The sequence below is a fragment of the Rhinoderma darwinii genome (assembly GCF_050947455.1).
Source record: "Rhinoderma darwinii isolate aRhiDar2 chromosome 4 unlocalized genomic scaffold, aRhiDar2.hap1 SUPER_4_unloc_12, whole genome shotgun sequence".
Lineage (NCBI taxonomy): Eukaryota > Metazoa > Chordata > Amphibia > Anura > Rhinodermatidae > Rhinoderma > Rhinoderma darwinii.
In genome coordinates this window covers 390,859-409,038 of record NW_027461756.1, presented here as the reverse complement: position 1 = coordinate 409,038, position 18,180 = coordinate 390,859, and the positions used below count along the sequence as shown (strand labels likewise).

Sequence of the window (18,180 nt, the reverse complement as noted above, 5' to 3'; positions counted from 1 at the left end):
ATATCCACATCAGGCATACCCCAGGCCACTCGGGTTTCACCTATCGTAGAGGTAGTTGTAGGTCTAGGATAGACAGGTTTTTTTTGAAGGAGGAAGCCATCTCTTCACCAGTGTCCGTTGTTGAGGTGGAGTTCTCCGATCACTGTATGATTATTTTCTCTTTGAACATTGCAGAGTCCCTCCAGATGGGAAGAGGTATATGGAGGCTGAATTCTACTCTCTTGGAAGAAGCGGAGATAAGACAGGCCTTTGAGGATTTTCTTCAGAGCCAGGTACCTTTGTTGGATCTCAGTGGTACTAAGTCTGAGTGGTGGGAGTTGTTTAAAGTCCGGGTGGCAGGATTTTTCCGCAGGCTCTCGAGCCTCAGGTCCATGAGTAGGTACCGCCTATATCAGGAACTGAGGAGGAAACTCGAACATCTGGTCTCAACCGGGGGTAGTGGGGAGGAGATCTCCGTGGTGAAAGCTTTGCTCAGGAGGTGTCAGTATGATAGGCACACATCTTTAGTTCTTGAGAGGGATTTCGGGAAGTACCGCTCGCCCGACCCCTACAGGAACTGTAAGATGTCAGTGAGTCGTAAGGTTGTGACAGGACTGATTGATAGTACAGGATCTCTGAAGAGATCCAAATCAGGGATCTTGGAGGTCGTCAGATCCTTCTACTCGCACCTCTTGGGGAAGCAAGATCCAAACCGAGACGAGATGTCGGCTTTCCTGGCTGAAACCATCCCTGAGCCAGGGGTAGACCCCTCTCTCGGTGTTTTGATAGACTCGATCAAGGAAGAGGAAGTTGGATTGGCGATTGATGGGCTTGCCCTCAAAAAATCGCCAGGGCCGGATGGCTTAACATCCGAGTTTTATAAGACTTTTAAAGGAACCCTAGTTCCCCTCTTGACTGAGGTGTTTAATGAGTGCCTTTCCTCGGGTACTTTGCCAATGTCAATGAGGAGGTCGGCCTTGATCGTTTTATCGAAGGGTAAAGACTCGACCCGTATTGAGAATTGGCGTCCCATAGCGCTGCTCAATACGGACAGAAAGGTTCTCGCAAAGGTGCTGTTTAATCGGCTGGTGAAGTTTGCATCCCGGCTCCTTTCGCCGGTCCAGCATTGCTCTGTTCCAGGCCGCAGCACATTTAGTGCTGTCCTCAGTGTCAGAGAGGCAGTGGAGCAGGGAAATTCTGGTCGGTGGGAGGGGTACATCCTGTCCTTGGACCAGGCCAAGGCTTTTGACCGGGTGGACCACGAGTACCTCTGGTCGGTCCTTCTGAGGTACGGCCTACCGGGGGGGTTTGTCAATTGGCTACAGACCTTATACACTGGGGCTGAGACTTTTGCACTGGTGAACGGTTGGGTTGGAACCCCCTTTGAGGTTGGGTCTGGTGTCCGCCAGGGTTGTCCCTTGAGCCCTTTGCTATATGCGTTCGCAATTGATCCTTTTCTTAAAAGGATCGATCGTGGGCCATTGGCGGGAGTCGGGGCCGGCCTGGAGGGGCCGGAGGCCACTCAGAGCGTGGTTGCGTACGCAGACGACGTCTCCATTTTTGTCTCCTCGAGAGGGGAGGCAGAGTGGGTGATGTCGGAAGTGGAGCGTTACTCATTGGCATCTGGGTCCAAGATCAACCGGGATAAGTGCAAAAGTCTCTGGCTGGGAGGAGGAGATCCTGGTTTTGATCTCCCGGACACCCTTCCAGAGCCTCAGGGGTCTGCTAAGATCTTAGGAGTCGAATTTGGCCCGGGTGATTACCCCAAGAAGAACTGGGAGGATAGGCTGAATCTAGTTGCCCAGAAGGTCGACCAATGGAAGGGTTGGTCCTTAACCCTGAGGGAAAGGGTTCACTTGGCCAAGGCCTACCTGGTGCCCATGTTGCTTTACCTGGGCAGTGTGTGCATCTTGCCAGAACCTCTCTGGACTCGGGTCTATAGCCTGTTCTTCCAGCTGTTATGGGGGAACAGGCTCAACCTAATCAAGAGGGAGGTTACTTACCTACCAAGGACACTAGGCGGGTTAGGTATGGTTAACCCGGTGGTGTTCCTAGTGAACACCTTTGTTAAGATCAACCTGGCAAACCTCTGGCAAGAGAGGGCTCCTTGGTGGATATCCTCCTGCAGGGGGTGGTTTCGGCCTTTCTTCCAGGAATGGGAGAGAGGAGGGCAAGTGAAAGACCTGCGTACACCTCACGGACATCTCCCGGCTTATGCCACCCTGGCGCTGAAGATTGTTCGCCGGTGGGGTCTGGAGGTGTGGGAGATCAGGACCATGTCGAGAAAATTTCTTGACAAGAGGGTCCTGATGACCCACTTCCAGAAGCCCCTGGCGCTCAAAGACTGCCCAAGTAGTGACCTCGGGGTGGGATTAAAACTTTTAAATTCAGCGAGGATTCCCCAGAAGTTTTGGGATCTGGCTTGGCGTTGCTTCCATGGGAGACTGTATGTGAGGGACAATCTAAAGTGCAGAAGCTCTGATGATCGGGATTGCCCCCGGGAGGAGTGTGGCGGAGTGCTGGAAAGCATGGAGCATTTCCTGCTTCATTGCCCTTTCAATACAGAGGTATACAAAAGGGTGGGAGCCTCCATTGGTTGGCCAGGCCTAACCAGCCTCTCCTATGCTGGGTGGGCCTATGGAGTGTTCGGAGACCTCGGTGGTAGGGACCATTGCACCTTGTTTCTAGTCAGTATAGTGGTCAGGCACTTTATGTGGAATGCACGATGTCTAGTTTCTACCCAGAAGAAAATCCTCCTAGTGGATGAGGTTGTTAGCAATATCATGGGTGACCTGGTGAAGGTGCATTCTTTGGAGGTTGGCAGATTGGGAGCATCCAAAGCCTCTCGTCTTTGGAGGGGCTTTTCCTTTAGGGTGCCTTAATGTGTCTGCCTTCATGAGGGAGGGGGGGGGGGGGGGTCATCACTGGTGCTCAACTGGAGGTGGGGGTCTGCGTTCCGCTGAGGCACCAAAAAAAAAAATATAGCGATAGGGCTCGGAATAAGGGAAAGGTGAGGGTCAGCATAGGGTCAGCTTTCAATAGGGTCAAGAAAGGGCTAGTAATAGGGTAAGGAGATAGGGCAAGCGATAGGGAGGGTGCAGCGGTGGACGTGGTACCTTGGCCTCTGGGGGGGTGCTGGGGGGGGCTTTCCCTTCTCTCTATCTGGTGATGGGCTAGGTAAGCACTGGAAGATTTTTGTTTTGTTTAGGATTGAAATGGCAGGAAAAAGGTTTACAAGCGACCGAACTTGGTGCTTTCGGGTACGGTGTATTTTGTATATGGTTTGGTATTTGGACAAGTTGGTGACGTGTATTGTATTATATTGTAGAAATGTTGTTAGAATAGGGATAGACTTAAGGGGGTTAATAGATAGGTTGGGAGGGGGTCGGGGGGGGGGGGTTTGCCTGACCCAGCCCCGGACTATGCGGACATGGGAGGACATGGGGCGGGGGGCTGAGCTGGGGTGTTGGGTGTGGTGGTTGGGGCCAGCATCTGGACTATGCGGACGTGAGAGGACATGAGGCGAGATGCTGGCTGGGGTGGTGGAGTTTAGGTAAGAAGGGTAAGGTTAGGGAAAGTCAGGATGCGTATAGTGTGTTTAAAAAAAAATAAAAAAATGGGATTAGTATTATTATATTTTGGATTTTTTTTTGTTTATTATTATTATTATTATCATTATTATGTTGTTTCTTTAGGCCCTTGGTTGACGCGGGTCGGGGGATTTTCTGTTAGTACTTTTGATTACGTTTATATGATGTTTGTATATATTCTAGTTATTGTTTAGTTTCGGATGAAGTGTAGATGTAAGTATATAAGAGTGGGGTGTATGTGGCCGGGTCTGGTATGGTTTTCTCTTCTCATATACAGAGATGTATAGAAGAAAATTTGTTTATAAGAATTTGGTTGTGACTTTTTGGTTATATGGAATTAGTTATGTATTTGTTTTTCAGTTTATGTTTTGTAAATTTATATAAAATAAAGAGATACAGGATGTAACTCAGGATCAGTACAGGATTAGTAATGTATGTACACAGTGACTCCACCAGCAGAATAGTGAGTGCAGCTCTGGAGTATAATACAGGATGTAACTCAGGATCAGTACAGGATAAGTAATGTAATGTATGTACACAGTGACTCCACCAGCAGAATAGTGAGTGCAGCTCTGGAGTATAATACAGGATGTAACTCAGGATCAGTACAGGATAAGTAATGTAATGTATGTACACAGTGACTCCACCAGCAGAATAGTGAGTGCAGCTCCGGAGTATAATACAGGATGTAACTCAGGATCAGTACAGGATAAGTAATGTAATGTATGTACCCAGTGACTCCACCAGCAGAATAGTGAGTGCTGCTCTGGAGTATAATACAGGATATAACTCAGGATCAGTACAGGATAAGTAATGTATGTACACAGTGACTCCACCAGCAGAATAGTGAGTGCAGCTCCGGAGTATAATACAGGATGTAACTCAGGATCAGTACAGGATAAGTAATGTATGTACACAGTGACTCCACCAGCAGAATAGTGAGTGCAGCTCCGGAGTATAATACAGGATGTAACTCAGGATCAGTACAGGATAAGTAATGTAATGTATGTACACAGTGACTCCACCAGCAGAATAGTGAGTGCAGCTCTGGAGTATAATACAGGATGTAACTCAGGATCAGTACAGGATAAGTAATGTAATGTATGTACACAGTGACTCCACCAGCAGAATAGTGAGTGCAGCTCTGGAGTATAATACAGGATGTAACTCAGGATCAGTACAGGATAAGTAATGTAATGTATGTACACAGTGACATCACCAGCAGAATAGTGAGTGCAGCTCTGGAGTATAATACAGGATGTAACTCAGGATCAGTACAGAATAAGTAATGTAATGTATGTACACAGTGACTCCACCAGCAGAATAGTGAGTGCAGCTCTGGAGTATAATACAGGATGTAACTCAGGATCAGTACAGGATAAGTAATGTAATGTATGTACACAGTGACTCCACCAGCAGAATAGTGAGTGCAGCTCTGGAGTATAATACAGGATGTAACTCAGGATCAGTACAGGATAAGTAATGTAATGTATGTACACAGTGACATCACCAGCAGAATAGTGAGTGCAGCTCTGGAGTATAATACAGGATGTAACTCAGGATCAGTACAGAATAAGTAATGTAATGTATGTACACAGTGACTCCACCAGCAGAATAGTGAGTACAGCTCTGAAGTATAATACAGGATGTTACTCAGATTCCTCCTATATAAAACCTGTTTAATGTTAATGCACATTGGCTTTTAACATGGGAACTGGCCCCTCTGGGATCGTAAGTCTTACCAGGCTGCTAGCAGAGGATTTCTGCAGGAAGTATTTCTTCACAAGATCTATGACCTAGAACACAAGAAATATTTTACTCAATAACTATCCAGAGCCGCCTGTCGACACTGCAGCAGTTTATAGAAGATCAGGTCATTTTGGCAGCATAGATAATAAAGTGCCCATTCTGTGACCATGTCTTATATTCAAGTACTACATGTCACCTCATCTTAGCCTGGCCAGATCTTCCTGATGCAACCACCAGCCTGTATCTGGCTATTGCAGCAGAAGACTGCTTCCCTCCTATCCGCTACAATCAGACAGCATTGTGGACTGGTCTACTTTGGTTGACTGTTACTCAGGCGGATGTCACAGCAGCCTACAGCCATTGGACTGTATGACATAATGGACTGTCACAGGGCCTAGTCATTAAATTGTACCAATGAGGACTAGAGAAGAATTTGTAGCCCCAGAAACTGCACCATATATTATTATAGGGGGTCAAATTTTCATATACTGAGCCCCAAATCTCCCCACACATGGCTTTATCATTTAACTCAATGCAAGAAACTGTTTTTTTTTATTCCCTGTTTAGGAAAAACCCAGCTCTCACCCCTTATTAAGATGTCTGGGGCAATTTATTAATGCTATGAGCCTTAGGGCAGTGCCCAATTACCTGAATGGTCAGTTCACTCCAGCACGCTGTACCCAGTCTCCAACTACTACTTTTAGAAGGGTAATCCACTACATCACAAACCACACAGTCACCAGATCTCAGCCACGTCTCACAATTTTGTTCCAAAAATTTATAACATTCTTACAAATTTTCAGCAAACTAGTATTGCTAAGATGTGACATGAATCTGTAAGGAAGGTGTCCAGCACCCTGTAGTATCCATGTTACACACAATTCCAGCTGTTCTGATGGTCAAGAGGAGGTCCTACCCAGAACTAGAACAGTCTAAACAAGTGTCCACTTAAAAGGTGGTTTCATAGAAAATTGGAGCCCTGGGGAAAATGCAGGTGCTAAATAGTTCCCACATAATACTGCCATATAGTCCCCACATAATACTACCATATAGTTCCCACATAACACTGACATATAGTTCCCAAATAATACTACCATATAGTTCCCAAATAATACTACCATATAGTTCCCAAATAATACTACCATATAGTTCCCACATAACACTGACATATAGTTCCCAAATAATACTGCCATATAGTTTCTACATAACACTCCCATATAGTTCTCACATAATACTGCCATATAGTTCCCACATAATACTGCCATATAGTTCCCACATAATACTACCATATAGTTCCCAAATAATACTGCCATATAGTTTCTACATAACACTCCCATATAGTTCCCACACAATACTGCCATATAGTTCTCACATAACACTCCCATATAGTTCTCACATAATACTCCCATATAGTTCCCACATAATACTACCATATAGTTCCCACATAACACTGACATATAGTTCCCAAATAATACTGACATATAGTTTCTACATAACACTCCCATATAGTTCTCACATAATACTGCCATATCGTTCCCAAATAATACTACCATATAGTTCCCACACAATACTGGCATATAGTTCCCACATAATACTGCCATATAGATCCCACATAATACTACCATATAGTTCCCACACAATACTGGCATATAGTTTCCACGTAACATTGAACTATAGTTCCCACATAATGCTGCCATATAATTCCCACATAATACTACATAGTTGCCACATAGAACTGCCATATAGTTCTCACATAATGCTGCCATATAGTTTACACATAACACTGCCATATAGTTCCCACAATACTGCCATATAGTCCCCACGCAATACTGCCATATAGTCCCCACGCAATACTGCCATATAGTTACCACATAATACTGCCATATAGTTCCCACATAACACTTATATAGTTACCACATAATACTGCCATACAGTTCCCACATAATGCCGCCATATAGAGCCCACATAATGCCGCCATATAGAGCCCACATAACACTGCCATATAGAGACCAAATAACCTGCCATATAGTTCCCACATAACACTGCCATATAGAGACCAAATAACCTGCCATATAGTTCCCACATAATACTGCCATATATTTCCCACATAATACTTCCATATAATTCCCACATATTACTACCATATAGTTCCCACATAATACTTCCATATAATTCCCACATATTACTACCATATAGTTCCCACATAATACTACCATATAGTTCCCACATAATACTTCCATATAATTCCCACATATTACTACCATATAGTTCCCACATAATACTGACATATAGTTCCCACATATTACTACCATATAGTTCCCACATATTACTACCATATAGTTCCCACATAATACTAAATAAAGAGAAAGAAACTGCAGCACTCCAGTAGAAAGTTTTTGTCTTTTATTCACCAAAACATCACCTGCAACGTTTTAACCCTCACATGATCTATGTCAAGCAGTCACATAATGCTGCTATATAGAGCCAACATAACCTGCCATATAGTTCTCACATAATACTGCCATATAGTTATATCGTTCCACATAATATTGACATGTAGATACCACATAATACTGCCATATAGTTCATATATAATACTGCTATATAGTTCCCACATAATACTGCCATATAATTCCCACATAACACTGCCATATAGTTCCCACATATTACTGCCATATAGTTCCTACATAACACTGCCATATAGTTCCCACATAATACTGCCATATAGTTCCCACATAATACTGCCACATAGTTCCCACATATTACTGCACATAGTTGCCACATAATACTGCCATATGGTTTCCACACAATACTTGTAAAGGATTTGCCTGACACAGCTTCTGTGTCGACGCCCGTGGTTAATCAGCCTGCATCTGTTCCTAGGTCTGCTAGAGTGACTCGATCTACTACCACTCAGGCTGGTAGGCTGAGGAGTGGGAGAACCTATCGCAGCCTGGCCAGACGGTTCTAGGTCCCGCCCTTGGTCTGCTTATACCTTCATTTGCTGCTTGTCCTTTGCCTGTGATTCTCCTGTTTCCTGGCTCTGCTGTTCCTGCTGTTTCCATTGACCTCTGCTTCATATCGACCCTGGCTTTACTGACTATTCTCCTGCTCTGCATTTTTTACCACGTACACTCCTGGTTTGACTCGGCTCGTCCACTACTCTGTTGCTCACGGTGTTGCCGTGGGCAACTGCCCCACTTCCCTTGCTTTTGTGTACCCTAGTCTTGTTTGTCTGTCGTGCACATATTGAGCGTAGGGACCGTCGCCCAGTTGTACGCCGTCGCCTAGGACGGGCTGTGCAAGTAGGCAGGGACTGAGTGGTGGGTAGATTAGGGCTCACCTGTCTGTCTCCCTATCCTGACATTACATAATCACAGGCCCATATACCTTTTCTACCCTGGTTCCTGACACACTATGGACCCCCTTGAGGCCCTGGCTCAGCAAATGCAGGGTCTCTCCCTACAGGTCCAAGACTACCCTGGTAGTGCCCCCCACCTCACCTCTTGAACCCCACCTCAAGTTGCCTGACCGGTTCTCAGGGGACCGGAGGACTTTTTTCTCCTTTCGGGAAAGTTGTAGGCTCTATTTCCGTTTAAGGCCCCACTCCTCAGGTTCTGAGAGCCAGCAAGTGGGTATAATTATGTCCCGGCTCCACGACGGCGCCCAGGAATGGGCCTTCTCCTTGGCCCCTGACGCCCCTGAATTCTCTTCTGTTTACCTTTTTTTTTCGGCTCTCGGACTCATCTATGACGAGACTGACAAGACTGCCTTTGCCGAGAGTCAGCTGGTGACCTTACGTCAGGGTAAGAGACCCGTTGAGGAGTACTGCTTTGACTTTAGGAAGTGGTGTGTAGCTTCTCGGTGGAATGACCCTGCCTTGAGGTACCAGTTTAGATTGGGTCTGTCGAACGCTCTGAAAGACCTGTTAGTTAGTTATTCCTCTTCTGACTCTCTAGATCAGGTTATGGCTTTAGCGATACGTCTTGACCGACGTCTCAAGGGACGACGACTTGAACGTTTTTGTGCCTTCTCCTCTGGCTCCCCCATGATGGCTCCCGAGGTTCCATTGCTTCGTTCTTCCACGGAAAACTCGGATGAACCAATGCAACTCGGGGCCTCCGTGTCTCCCCAACAACGTAGAGCGTTCCGCAGGAAGAATGGTCTCTGCTTCTACTGTGGGAATGACAAGCATCAAGTGAACGACTGTCCTAGGCGTAAGAATAAGCTGCCGGAAAACTTCCACGCCTAAGTGACCATCGGGGAGGTCGCTTGGGCGCACAGGTATTTCCCGTATACATGAAACCTAATAAGATCTTGCTTCCCTTTCAGGTCTCTTTTGGTGGTAGGTCTGCCACCGGCAGTGCCTTTGTGGATTCAGGGTCTTCTGCTAAGATTATGTCTGTGGAATTTGCTATGTCTCTAACTTAGCCATTGATTGACTTGCCTAAACCTGTCCCGGTAGTTGGTATCGACTCCACTCCACTTGCTAATGGTTATTTTACGCAGCATACCCCTGTTTTTAAACTCATTGTGGGCTCCGTTCATTTGGACCAGTGTTCTGTGTTGGTGATGCAGGGATTATCGTCCGATTTGGTTTTAGGCCTTCCCTGGTTGCAGATGCATAATCCCACGTTTAACTGGAATACTGGGGATCTTACTAAATGGGGTAATGAATGCATGACGTCCTGTTTTTCTATTAATTTGCTTTCTCTCGCTGAGGAGGTGAACACTCTACCTGAGTTTATTCAGGATTTCGCTGATGTTTTCTCTAAAGAGGCCTCCGAAGAGTTACCACCTCATAGAGAATACAATTCCGCTATCGAATTGGTACCAGGAGCTAAGCTCCCTAAGGGTAGGATATTTAATCTCTCTTGTCCCGAACGTGAAGCCATGAGAGAATATATCCAGGAAATCCTGGCCAAGGGTTACATGCGTCCCTCTACTCCGGTAGGTGCTGGCTTCTTCTTCGTAGGGAAGAAGGGTGGTGGTCTTAGGCCATGCATCAATTACCGAAACTTGAATAAGATCACTGTAAGGAACAAATATCCCCTTCCTCTGATTCCTGATCTCTTCAATCAGGTTCAGGGGGCCCAATGGTTCTCTAAGTTTGATCTTCGGGGGGCTTACAACCTTATCCAAATCAGAGAAGGGGATGAGTGGAAGACTGCGTTTAACACGTATCTCTGCCCCAGTGCTGATTCAGCCTAACCAAATGGAGCCATTCATCGTGGAGGTTGACGCCTCCGAGGTGGGAATGGGGGCTGTCTTGTCCCAGGGTACCAGGTCCTTCACCCATCTCCGTCCCTGTGCCTACTTCTCCAGGAAGTTCTCCCCCACTGAGAGTAACTATGACGTTGGCAACCGCAAACTCTTAACCATTAAATGGGCATTTGAAGTGTGGCGCCACTTCCTGGAGGGGGCTAGGCACCAGGTAACGGTCCTTACCGACCATAAGAATCTGGTTTTCCTTGAATCTGCACGGAGGCTAAACCCGAGACAAGCTCGGTGGGCGTTGTTTTTTACTTGATTCAACTTTGTGGTCACCTATAGGGCTGGGTCTAAAAATATTAAAGCTGATGCGCTGTCGCGTAGCTTCATGGCCAGCCCTCCTCCGGGGGAGAATCCTGCTTGTTTTCTGCCCCCAGGTATAATAATATCCTCTCTTGATTCTGACTTAGTCTCCGAAATTTCGACTGATCAAGGTTCAGCTCCCGAGAACCTTCCTGAGAACAAGCTGTTTGTTCCCCTGCAATTTCGGCTAAGGGTACTCAGGGAGAATCATGACTCTGCACTATCTGGCCATCCAGGCATCCTGGGTACCAAGCACCTCATTTCTAGAAACTATTGGTGGCCTGGGTTGCTTAAAGACGTTAAGGCCTACGTCGCCGCTTGTGAAATTTGTGCTAAGTCCAAGACTCCCAGGTCCCGACCAGCGGGCTTACTATGTTCTTGGCCCAATCCCCAGAGACCTTGGACCCATATCGCCATGGATTTTATCACCGATCTGCCTCCATCCCAAGGCAAGTCGGTGGTGTGGGTTGTAGTAGACCGCTTCAGTAAGATGTGCCACTTTGTGCCCCTCAAGAAACTACCCAATGCCAAGACGTTAGCTACCTTGTTTGTCAAACACATCCTGTGTCTCCATGGGGTTCCTGTCAATATTGTTTCTGACAGAGGGGTACAATTTGTTTCATTGTTCTGGAGAGATTTCTGTAAGAAGTTGGAGATTGATCTGTCCTTCTCCTCGGCCTTCCATCCTGAAACTAATGGCCAAACTGAGAGGACTAATCAGTCTCTAGAACAATATTTAAGGTGTTTTATCTCTGACTGCCAATATGATTGGGTCTCCTTCATTCCCCTCGCCAAATTTTCTCTCAATAACCGGGTCAGTTACCGGTCAGGGGTGTCCCCCTTTTTCTGTAATTTTGGATTTAATCCACGGTTCTCCTCCATTTCACCTAGTGGTTCCAACAATCACGAGGTAGATGTCGTTCATCGGGAACTGTGCACAGTCTGGGCCCATGTTCAGAGGAACCTTGAGGCGTCCCAGAGCATACAAAAGACTCAGGCAGATAAAAGACGTTCTGTTAACCCCTTGTTTGTGGTCGGGGATCTGGTGTGACTGTCTTCAAAAAATTTGCGCCTTAAAGTTCCGTCCAAAAAATTTGCTCCCCGGTATATAGGGCCATACAAGGTCATTGAGGTCCTTAACCCTGTCTCCTTCCGGTTGGAGTTACCCCCGTCTTTTCAAATACACAACGTGTTCCATGCCTCCCTCCTGAAACGCTGTTCCCCGTCCTTGGCTACCTCGAGGAAGCCTCCAGTTCCGGTTCTCACCCCTGAAGGGGTAGAATTCGAGGTGGCCAAGATTGTGGACAGCAGGATGGTCCAAAGCTCCCTCCAGTACCTGGTCCATTGGAGAGGATACGGGCCTGAGGAGAGGACTTGGGTACCCGCCTGGGATGTTCACGCTGGGTTATTGCTCAGGAAGTTCCATCTTCGGTTCCCCAACAAGCCAGGTCCACCTAGGAAGGGTCCTGTGGCACCTCATAAAAGGGGGGGTACTGTAAAGGATTTGCCTGACACAGATTCTGTGTCGACGCCCGTGGTTAATCAGTCTGCATCTGTTCCTAGGTCTGCTAGAGTGACTCGATCTGCTACCACTCAGGCTGGTAGGCTGAGGAGTGGGAAAGCCTATCGCAGCCTGACCAGACGGTTCTAGCTCCCGCCCTTGGTCTACTTATACCTTCATTTGCTGCTTGTCCTTTGCCTGTGATTCTCCTGTTTCCTGGCTCTGCTGTTCCTGCTGTTTCCATTGACCTCTGCTTCATATCGACCCTGGCTTGACTGACTATTCTCCTGCTGTGCATTTGTTACCACGTACATTCCTGGTTTGACTCGGCTCGTCCACTACTCTGTTGCTCACGGTGTTGCCGTGGGCAACTGCCCCACTTCCCTTGCTTTTGTGTACCCTTGTCTTGTTTGTCTGTCATGCACATATTGAGTGTAGGGACCGTCACCCAGTTGTACGCCGTCGCCTAGGACGGGCTGTGCAAGTAGGCAGGGACTGAGTGGTGGGTAGATTAGGGCTCACCTGTCTGTCTCCCTATCCTGACATTACAATACTGCTATATAGATCCCACATAAAACTGCCATATCGTTCCCACATAACACTGCCATATAGTTCACACATAATACTACCATTTAGTACCCACATAACACTACCATACAGTTCCCACATAATACTGCCATTTAGTTCCCACATAATACTGCCATATAGTTCCTACATAATACTGCCTTATAGTTTCCACATAACATTGCGATATAGTTTCTACATAATACTGCCTTATTGTTCCTACATAATACTACCATATTGTTTCTACATAATACTGCCATATAGTTCCCACATAATACTACCATATAGTTCCCACATAATAGTGCCATATAGTTCCTACATAATACTGCCTTATAGTTCCCACATAATACTACCATATAGTTCCCACATAATACTGCCATATAGTTCCTACATAATACTGCCATATAGTTCCTACATAATACTACCATATTGTTCCTACATAATACTGCCGTATAGTTACCACATAATACTGCCACATAGTTCCCACATAATACTGCCATTTAGTTCCCACATAACACTGCCATATAGTTCCTACATAATACTGCCTTATAGTTCCCACATAACACTGCCATATAGTTCCTACATAATACTGCCATATAGTGCCTACATAATACTGCCATATAGTTCCTACATAATACTACCATATTGTTCCTACATAATACTGCCATATAGTTCCCACATAATACTACCATATAGTTCCCACATAATACTGCCATTTAGTTCCCACATAATACTGCCATATAGTTCCTACATAGTACTGCCTTATAGTTCCCACATAACATTGCCATATAGTTCCTACATAATACTGCCTTATAGTGCCTACATAATACTGCCTTATAGTTCCCACATAACACTGCCATATAGTTCCTACATAATACTGCCATATAGTTCCTACATAATACTGCCATATAGTTCCTACATAATACTACCATATTGTTCCTATATAATACTGCCTTATAGTTCCCACATAACATTGCCATATAGTTCCTACATAATACTGCCTTATAGTTCCTACATAATACTACCATATTGTTCCTACATAATACTGCCATATAGTTCCCACATAATACTACCATATAGTTCCCACATAATACTGCCATTTAGTTCCCACATAATACTGCCATATAGTTCCTACATAATACTGCCTTATAGTTCCCACATAACACTGCCATATAGTTCCTACATAATACTGCCATATAGTTCCTACATAATACTACCGTATAGTTCGCACATAATACTGCCACATAGTTCCCACATAATACTGGCATTTAGTTCCCATATAACACTGCAATATAGTTCCCACATAATACTGCCATTTAGTTCCTACATAATACTATTGTATAGTTCCCACATGATGCTGCCATATAGTTCCTACATAATACTACCATATAGTTTCCACACAATACTGCCATATAGTTCCCAGATAATACTGCCATATAGTTCTCACATAATACTGCCACATAGTTCCCACACAATACTGCTATATAGTTCCCACATAACACTGCCATATAGTTCCCACATAATACTGTCATATAGTTCCCACATAATAATGTCATATAGTTCCCACATAACACTGCCATATAGTTCCTACATAATGCTGCCATATAGTTCCCACATAATACTGCCATTTAGTTCCTACATAATACTGCCATATAGTTCCTACATAATACTGCCATATAGTTCTCACATAATACTGCCATATAGTTCCTACATAATACTGCCATATAGTTCCCACACAATACTGCCATATAGTTCCCACATAATATTGCCATATAGTTATCACATAATACTGCCATATAGTTCCCACATAATACTGTCATATAGTTCCCACATAATACTGTCATATAGTTCCCACATAATACTGCCATATAGTTCCCACATAATACTACCATATAGTTCCCACATAATACTGCCATATAGTTCCTACATAATACTGCCTTATAGTTCCCACATGACACTGCCATATAGTTCCTACATAATACTGTCATATAGTTCCTACATAATACTACCATATTGTTCCTACATAATACTGCCATATAGTTACCACATAATACTGCCACATAGTTCCCACATAATACTGCCATTTAGTTCCCACATAACACTGCCATATAGTTCCTACATAATACTGCCTTATAGTTCCCACATAACACTGCCATATAGTTCCTACATAATACTGCCATATAGTGCCTACATAATACTGCCATATAGTTCCTACATAATACTACCATATTGTTCCTACATAATACTGCCATATAGTTCCCACATAATACTACCATATAGTTCCCACATAATACTGCCATTTAGTTCCACATAATACTGCCATATAGTTCCTACATAGTACTGCCTTATAGTTCCCACATAACATTGCCATATAGTTCCTACATAATACTGCCTTATAGTGCCTACATAATACTGCCTTATAGTTCCCACATAACACTGCCGTATAGTTCCTACATAATACTGCCATATAGTTCCTACATAATATTGCCATATAGTTCCTACATAATACTACCATATTGTTCCTATATAATACTGCCTTATAGTTCCCACATAACATTGCCATATTGTTCCTACATAATACTGCCTTATAGTTCCTACATAATACTACCATATTGTTCCTACATAATACTGCCATATAGTTCCCACATAATACTACCATATAGTTCCCACATAATACTGCCATTTAGTTCCCACATAATACTGCCATATAGTTCCTACATAATACTGCCTTATAGTTCCCACATAACACTGCCATATAGTTCCTACATAATACTGCCATATAGTTCCTACATAATACTACCGTATTGTTCCTACATAATACTGCCGTATAGTTCCCACATAATACTATTGTATAGTTCCCACATGATGCTGCCATATAGTTCCTACATAATACTACCATATAGTTTCCACACAATACTGCCATATAGTTCCCAGATAATACTGCCATATAGTTCTCACATAATACTGCCATATAGTTCCCACATAATACTGCCACATAGTTCCCACACAATACTGCTATATAGTTCCCACATAACACTGCCATATAGTTCCCACAAAATACTGTCATATAGTTCCCACATAATAATGTCATATAGTTCCCACATAATACTGCCATTTAGTTCCCACATAACACTGCCATATAGTTCCTACATAATGCTGCCATATAGTTCCCACATAATACTGCCATTTAGTTCCTACATAATACTGCCATATAGTTCCTACATAATACTGCCATATAGTTCTCACATAATACTGCCATATAGTTCCTACATAATACTGCCATATAGTTCCCACACAATACTGCCATATAGTTCCCACATAATATTGCCATATAGTTATCACATAATACTGCCATATAGTTCCCACATAATACTGTCATATAGTTCCCACATAATACTGTCATATAGTTCCCACATAATACTGCCATATAGTTCCCACATAATACTACCATATAGTTCCCACATAATACTGCCATATAGTTCCTACATAATACTGCCTTATAGTTCCCACATGACACTGCCATATAGTTCCTACATAATACTGTCATATAGTTCCTACATAATACTACCATATTATTCCTACATAATACTGCCATATAGTTACCACATAATACTGCCACATAGTTCCCACATAATACTGCCATTTAGTTCCCACATAACACTGCCATATAGTTCCTACATAATACTGCCTTATAGTTCCCACATAACACTGCCATATAGTTCCTACATAATACTGCCATATAGTGCCTACATAATACTGCCATATAGTTCCTACATAATACTACCATATTGTTCCTACATAATACTGCCATATAGTTCCCACATAATACTACCATATAGTTCCCACATAATACTGCCATTTAGTTCCACATAATACTGCCATATAGTTCCTACATAGTACTGCCTTATAGTTCCCACATAACATTGCCATATAGTTCCTACATAATACTGCCTTATAGTGCCTACATAATACTGCCTTATAGTTCCCACATAACACTGCCATATAGTTCCTACATAATACTGCCATATAGTTCCTACATAATACTGCCATATAGTTCCTACATAATACTACCATATTGTTCCTATATAATACTGCCTTATAGTTCCCACATAACATTGCCATATTGTTCCTACATAATACTGCCTTATAGTTCCTACATAATACTACCATATTGTTCCTACATAATACTGCCATATAGTTCCCACATAATACTACCATATAGTTCCCACATAATACTGCCATTTAGTTCCCACATAATACTGCCATATAGTTCCTACATAATACTGCCTTATAGTTCCCACATAACACTGCCATATAGTTCCTACATAATACTGCCATATAGTTCCTACATAATACTACCGTATTGTTCCTACATAATACTGCCGTATAGTTCCCACATAATACTGCCACATAGTTCCCACATAATACTGCCATTTAGTTCCCATATAACACTGCAATATAGTTCCCACATAATACTGCCATTTAGTTCCTACATAATACTGCCATATAGTTCCCACATAATACTATTGTATAGTTCCCACATGATGCTGCCATATAGTTCCTACATAATACTACCATATAGTTTCCACACAATACTGCCATATAGTTCCCAGATAATACTGCCATATAGTTCTCACATAATACTGCCATATAGTTCCCACATAATACTGCCACATAGTTCCCACACAATACTGCTATATAGTTCCCACATAACACTGCCATATAGTTCCCACATAATACTGTCATATAGTTCCCACATAATAATGTCATATAGTTCCCACATAATACTGCCATTTAGTTCCCACATAACACTGCCATATAGTGCCTACATAATACTGCCATATAGTTCCTACATAATACTACCATATTGTTCCTACATAATACTGCCATATAGTTCCCACATAATACTACCATATAGTTCCCACATAATACTGCCATTTAGTTCCACATAATACTGCCATATAGTTCCTACATAGTACTGCCTTATAGTTCCCACATAACATTGCCATATAGTTCCTACATAATACTGCCTTATAGTGCCTACATAATACTGCCTTATAGTTCCCACATAACACTGCCATATAGTTCCTACATAATACTGCCATATAGTTCCTACATAATACTGCCATATAGTTCCTACATAATACTACCATATTGTTCCTATATAATACTGCCTTATAGTTCCCACATAACATTGCCATATAGTTCCTACATAATACTGCC

At 43.4% G+C, this 18,180-nt stretch overlaps 1 protein-coding gene across 3 annotated transcripts in view; it reads right to left on the bottom strand.

Moving 5' to 3' along the window:
• The window catches only part of LOC142684057 (adhesion G-protein coupled receptor F1-like), a 95,654-nt gene that overhangs the window by 27,812 nt on the left and 49,662 nt on the right, over positions 1-18,180 (bottom strand). For 2 of the 3 annotated variants that reach the window (XM_075847446.1, XM_075847448.1), the window contains one exon: positions 5,250-5,365. In XM_075847446.1, the coding sequence (XP_075703561.1) occupies positions 5,255-5,365 (111 nt within the window). In that variant the 3' untranslated portion in view covers positions 5,250-5,254. Of the gene's footprint in view, positions 1-5,249; positions 5,366-18,180 lie in introns of those variants that run through there. The other variant, XM_075847447.1, reaches the window with a different exon arrangement.